Raw genomic sequence first — 6,621 nt, forward strand, 5'->3', positions numbered from 1 at the left:
AACTATTCTGCTGCCTCAGATTTGTTCTTCCTGAGGGTTCATGAGGCTTCATGTAACTTTGTTCTGCTTCTCTGTGTCTGTGTGGACGTTGTTGTGACATTCAGCCCCAGAAGTTCTTGGACCAGAGAAATACGACAAGTCATGTGACATGTGGTCTCTGGGGGTGATCACATACATCCTGTAAGTTCCATCGATTATTTGAAAACGCAGACTAAAAGAGACGTTTTTTATTCAGGGACTCTTCTTCCTCTCCTTCCACCAGACTGTGTGGGTTTCCTCCATTCTACTCTAACACAGGCCAGGCCATCTCCCCAGGCATGAAGCAGAGGATCAGGCTGGGCCAGTACGAGTTTCCCAATCCTGAGTGGGCCGAAGTTTCAGAGGAAGGTCAGACGATTTTACTTACTCCGTCTTATCTCTGTATTTCCTGCACTATGAGGCACACCTAAAAGCATTAATTTAAATCTGGAATTAAAATCTGGAACACCTTTAATGAATGAACTCTGGTTGTTTACTGATGTTGAAGAGGTACACGGCGCTCTATCAAAATGTCTGTTGGGTAAGATCGTGAATATGCTAACGTGTAGCGGTGTCAGACTGTCAGGGGTCCATTCCACAGCCGTGAGGCTGACATGTTGGACCCCGACCGGCCCAGAAGGGGGAGAACCGCGGCAACAAGCACCGACCAAGCCCCACGGCCCTGACATTCACTGAGAAACTGGGGCTAAGAAAGAGGTTAAATCAGGTTAAATGACATAAGTAAGTAAAATGTATGTAGTACATAAAGTTAGAGTACACCCCTCACATCTCAGCAAACATTTAGTTATATCTTTTCATAGGACAACACTACATAAATGACTCTTTGACACAATAAACAGTAGTCAGTCTAAAGTTAGTATAGCAGTGTAAATTTAATGTCCCCTCAAAATAAATAAAAATACAGCCAATAATAGCTGAACCCCTGGCAACAAAAGTGAGTACACCCTTAAGTGAAAATGTGAAATGTCAATATTTTGTTTTCATTTTTTCATTTTGCTACATGTTTTGGCTTTTTTAGGCTATTTTAAAGTGTAGCTATTTTTTCAGCTACGTGCTAGCTGTTTTGGCTAACCTAAGTGTTTTTTTTTTAGGCTAATTTGACATTTAGTTAATATTTCAGCTGGCTAACAATTTCAGCATCTTCAACTATCAGCACCAACAATCCTTAGTGGCCAAATTCAGCTTCCAGCATTCACACTAACATTATCACAGGTAGTGCTGTATATCTAGTTCATTATTTTGTTAAAAAGTTACAGTTTTAAAGTTTTAAAAATTCAGTTTTAGAGTGTTCAATAAATGTTCATAAGGTGTGTTCTGGATTTTGGCCCCTTGAGTGAGTTTGACACTCCTGCTGTATTACTAAAGTCTGACGGACTGGTTGACTCATCTCCGACTCTCTTGTCTCGCTAAATGAGCCTTATAACCCATTGGGCCTTACAGTGCAGAAAATACAAAAAAGAATATTTTCTCCAGAGAGTCAGTTTAAATACAAGTTTTATATCTCAGGTGAATTTTCTGTGCAGCCAAGCAGCTCATCATCCAGCTGCTGAAGACTGACCCCAGTGAGAGGATGACTATTGGACAGTTCATGAACCACCCCTGGATCAGCGTATGTTCACGCTCTCAAAGCCTTCCACCTGCATGTCCATGGCTGAAGCTGACGTCCATGTTTTTCCTCCTCAACAGCAGTCCATGGCGGTTCCATCAACCCCTCTCCACACCTCTCGGGTTCTGACTGAGGACAGAGAATTGTGGGACAACGTCAAGGTAGGAATCCTCTAAATGTGACGATGAGGCGGCGCCAGTTCAGAGGTACCGACTCGATTGTTCTTCCCAGGATGAAATGACCAGCGCTTTGGCCACCATGCGCGTGGACTACGACCAGGTGAAGATCAAAGACCTGGACACGTCCAACAATCCTCTGCTGAACAAGAGACGCAAGCGGCCGGCGCCTCCAGGAGCGGCTCAGGCAGAAGCAGCCGAGCCCGGATGTGACAATCACAACCGAGTTTCATTTGATGAAAACGACGGAGAAAATATCACTGAACAAAAGTAGAGTAAAGCAGCTGCGAGGACTGTTATAATATCATATATCGTACAATGTAAACTCTGCACTTAATAGTTGAGAACGCCTTTTATTTTATTAGTTGACCAATTAAAATACATTTTCCCAACTTTGTCACATCTTTTCGTACATAAAATGTCCTGTCATCTGGTTCACTTAAGTCCAAGGGATATTACTGATCTATTTGTGATGGTAGGAATATCTAAATAAGTATCAAGTATATTTTTTCATTTAATGTGAAGAACAGGAATCCTCTGGAATTCTTAGAATTTGGATTTGAGGATTTGAATCATCAATGATCAAAGTGCAAACTTGTTCCAACATCCATTTCCTGTTACAAATCATGTTTTTAAATTCCCCTAAATGTTCCTGTTATTTTGGCTTTTTTCCAGTATTGTTCTGTTTTATGGAACAATACTGGATCAAATGAAGAATTGAGTGTCAGAGAAAGGCTGCATGTCCTAAAAAGATGGTTTTAAATTAGTCTAAGCTGCAAATTAAACTAGAAAAGTTGCATTACCTGTGATAAATCTAGTGTGAAGCTTTTTGCTGAAAGTCGTCGCTGAAAATGCTGAAGCTTTTGGCTTAAAATGGCGACGCACTTTACTTTAATTGATGAAGGGATTTAATTAAAATGCAAAATCTATTTCAAAATATTAAATTTGCTAAATGATGGAAATTTTGTTAAAGAACTATGAAAGAGCGCTGAAGTTGACCTAAATTTCTGAAAAATTTGTAGTAAAATTGCTTATAAATCCAGAGTACATGCCAATTTTGTTGCTAAAATATTAGCTCAACTCCAAATTAGCCCCAAAATCTTAGTAGATAATAAATTAACACAAAAAAACAAACTCGATGCTCTTGTACTAGCTAAACTCAAAAATAGTCAAAAATTCCTCAGTAAACTAAATTAGTATAAAATGTTATCCAGTTACTAAAATAAAAGCTAATCTATAAATTAGCATACAAATCAATTAGCCAAAAACATTAGCATGTTGCTAAAATATTAGCTAAACAAACAAAAAAATACTATAAAAGATGAAAACAGCCCATGAATACATTCAAAGGCTGTTGCTGATCTACTTAAATGTTTTAAATGTGAAGAATTAGAAGATCCTGTCGTTGGATCTGGTCGTCAGAAAAGTCCTTAGCAACAGTTGCTAGCGTCGTTAGCTGCTGTCGTTTCGCAGGACATGCAGAAGATAATGTTTAGTAGAACATCGACATGAACACATGCTAAATAAACTTGTTCAGTAGACATAGACAATGGACTCAAAAACACATTGTTGGCACAAGTGGAACCCCATACGGCCTCAGCCAGACTCCGCCTTCAGTGACCTCAAGGTAAACTGCGTTTGTGATTCCTGTTGCAGGAGCAACTTTTCCTACACGTTTGTTTGAGAGTCATTTCCAAGCAGCAGTTCTTCAGCTTTCATTGACGTTTCACTGGAAAGGCTGCATGTCCAGCATTGGAGGTCCCACCAAATTCTTCCCATGGTGACATCATCTGCAGAAGACCAAGCAGCTGCAGCTGCTGCGTCTGCAGAGGATGCTCTTGTTACATTTAAAGGGCTATTACAGCACACGCACAAGGAAAGAACTCACTAAATAGAGTCATGTTGAAAGAACGCCACGGTTGTCTTCAAATGGAAGAACTTGAAAGCTTGATCTGAATCAGGGTTCTTAGGAAACTGAGTGGATAGATGGATACGGTAAATACAGTAAGAGGAAGAGTTCAAGAATAGATTTGTAAATAAGAGTTCCCATGAGGCAGACCGTCCCACCCCAGCTCTGAATGAGCCCGAGGTATTGATCCTCACAGCTCTTTACACACGAGTGGAGAAGCAATAAGGTTCATGGTTTTACTTTAATCCAACCGTACATTACGTCAGCAATAATAATCATTTTGTTGGTTTTTCCAAAATGTAACATAATGTTTTGTATAAATGTTTTGACTCAAACACAAAACTTTAGACAGCTGAGTTTAGGACTGACATGCAGGAAACTTGAATTTAATTTCTAATGAGCTTAATTTATCGTACTTAGAGCCGACCCGTCACTCTCTAACTTTCCCTGGGTGCCTCTGTGCTAATACAGGGTTGAGTCAGGAAGAGCATCCGGCTCCTGACAGGATGAACCGAGACCGGAAAAACTACGAAAAGCACGAGAAACAAGTTTTAAGCTAATCAAGTGAACAATGTTTCGATCCAACTTCTCATGAGTGGAGAAAAGATCAAATAAGGTTTGACAACGCCAGTAAAAGTTGGGGAAGAAGGAAACATGCAAACTGGAATGAAACCTTTTTCCTTCAAATGTTTTGACACTCATCAAGTGGATTCACCAGTTTGAATGTTTAGTCTGCATTGGTGTCAGCCAGGCGGGTCGGCCACATTCCTGCAAATGGATGGTTCATTGAAGGGAAACCAGAGTGAAACCGGAGTGAAACTAGTTTATATCCAGTGTGAAACCAGCTTAAAACCAGAGTGAAACCAATATGAAACAAGAGTGGAACCAGAGTGAAAACAGAGTGAAACCAGTTTATATCCAGCGTGAAACCAGCATAAAACCAGAGTGTAATCAGAGTTAAACCAGAGTGAAACCGGTGTGAAACTAGTGTATATCCAGCATGAAACCAGCGTAAAACCAGAGTGAAACCAATATGAAACAAGAGTGGAACCAGAGTGAAAACAGAGTGAAACCTTAGTGAAACCAGAGGGAAACTAACATGAAACCATATTCAAAACATAGTAAAACCAGAGTGAATTAAGAGTGAAACTGGAGTGAAACTGGTGTATATCCAGCATGAAACCAGCGTAAAACCAGAGTGAAACCAACATGAAACCAGAGTGACAATAGACTGTAATTTGGTGAAACCAAGGAGAAAAGAGTGTAACCAGAGTGCCACTGGAGAGAAACTAGTGTATATCCACCATGAAAACATAGTGAAACCAGAGTGACACCAGAGTGAAACCAATAAGTGAAACCAGAATGAAACAACATGAAACCAGAGGTAAACCAGTGTATATCCAGTGTGAAACCATAGTTAAAACATAGTAAAACCAGAGTGAAATCAGATTGAAACCACAGGGAAGCCATATTAAATCCACAGTGAAACCAGTTATACCATAGTGAAACCATAGAAAGAACAGAGTGAAACCAATGGAAACCATATTGAAACCAGAGTGAAACACAGTCAGAAAAACGTATTTTGTTGCTCTGGACCTCTTAAGTCTAGATCAGGGAGGGGCCAGCGGCGACCCGGGGGCTCGTTAAACTATTTAATCTGGCCCACCAAACTGGAATAAATTATACTGACGATCCTTATTACTGTTTTGTTTTCCCTGTAATTGCATTCATGTGGTGAGTTGTTGCTTTTCTCTGGTTTTTCTGTATTTTCTGAGTCAAAACTTTATTTTTTTGATCATTCAAACGCCACATGAACGCAGCATTTCTCCAAGTCCCTGTTTCTTCTTGAGGGACATCAACCCATCGGTACAACTGGCACTAAAATGAGAGCCAGTTTTGAAATGAAAACTCCAAATGTGTTCTATTCTAAAATTTATATTTTTATTTTGAATCAAAATCGAAGCTTTTTTTCTTTCAGATTAATTATTTTATCATCCATCAAGCTGAGCCTGGTGTTTCCATAGATATCATATCTCTATATGATATCTATGGGTGCTTCCAGCTCCTGCCTCTTTGCTGCCCCCTTCTGGATTTCTTTTGACGCTGCTGCTGTTTTCTCCACACTAACCGTCCATTCACTGCTGAATGGTCCAGAGTCCACATGAGTTTGGATCAAATCCTGACCCGTTTCCAGACTGATCTGATCTGATCTCCTCATCCTTCTCCTTCACTGATCATAACAGGAATAGCATCTGTTGATTGGAGAGTCTTCCCGCCCTCCATGACTGCCTTGTTGTTCACACCGTGGTACATTTGCTTACTGGGTCCCACATCCTGCCCATGAATTTGCATGACTTTATGTTACTCTGTGAACGCAGCTACTCAAACCAGTTATAAGGACCGGAACATTTGGAATGAACGTGAAGACTCGGTAAAGACAGGCGGAGGAAGCTGAAGGTCCAGACATGGCTCTTTGTTTGATCCACAACGCTGACGTGATGAGCGACCTGCTGACCATCAGGGAGAAAGGAGTCCTCGTCTCGCTTCTCAGCCCCCACTGTCAGGTGAGTGTGGCTCCAAGTACAGCTTAGATCCATTTGTCTGAATGTGTGACGGCATGAAGGTACCAAAATACAAAATCTAAATGAATATAGTTATTCATTGTTGCAACATATTTCCTTTAAAGTTACCACATTTAACAGGTAAATGAGTTTGTTGAAGTCCCCCATGACTATTTTTGTTTTAAAAAACATCCCCAGTAGTGTTTTAATTATGATTATGACATTTTTAACCCAAATCCCTCGACCTAAATGTCTTAAAAAGACATTTTTCATGTTGATCTGAAGCCTCTGTTTCCAAAATCTCCTCTGAGGGGGCGTGGCTTTTGGAGC

At 40.3% G+C, this 6,621-nt stretch overlaps 2 protein-coding genes across 3 annotated transcripts in view; both read left to right on the forward strand.

Moving 5' to 3' along the window:
- LOC112145684 (MAP kinase-activated protein kinase 2) overlaps nucleotides 1-2,213 on the forward strand; it is an 8,924-nt gene extending 6,711 nt beyond the window's left edge. Inside the window, exons 6-10 of the mRNA XM_024271066.1 lie at nucleotides 105-180; nucleotides 263-387; nucleotides 1,563-1,648; nucleotides 1,726-1,806; nucleotides 1,877-2,213. Of these exons, the coding sequence (XP_024126834.1) occupies nucleotides 105-180; nucleotides 263-387; nucleotides 1,563-1,648; nucleotides 1,726-1,806; nucleotides 1,877-2,095 (587 nt within the window). The 3' untranslated portion in view covers nucleotides 2,096-2,213. The remainder of the gene's footprint in view (nucleotides 1-104; nucleotides 181-262; nucleotides 388-1,562; nucleotides 1,649-1,725; nucleotides 1,807-1,876) is intronic.
- Nucleotides 2,214-5,746: 3,533 nt separating this feature from the next.
- si:dkey-197j19.6 (neural Wiskott-Aldrich syndrome protein) overlaps nucleotides 5,747-6,621 on the forward strand; it is a 6,039-nt gene continuing 5,164 nt past the window's right edge. Inside the window, exon 1 of one of the 2 annotated variants that reach the window (XM_024269151.2) lies at nucleotides 5,747-6,294. In XM_024269151.2, coding sequence (XP_024124919.1) covers nucleotides 6,196-6,294 — 99 coding nt within the window. In that variant the 5' untranslated portion in view covers nucleotides 5,747-6,195. The remainder of the gene's footprint in view (nucleotides 6,295-6,621) is intronic. The other variant, XM_036212053.1, reaches the window with a different exon arrangement.

Source organism: Oryzias melastigma, linkage group LG5 (genome assembly GCF_002922805.2).
Source record: "Oryzias melastigma strain HK-1 linkage group LG5, ASM292280v2, whole genome shotgun sequence".
In the NCBI taxonomy this organism is placed as follows: Eukaryota; Metazoa; Chordata; class Actinopteri; order Beloniformes; family Adrianichthyidae; genus Oryzias; species Oryzias melastigma.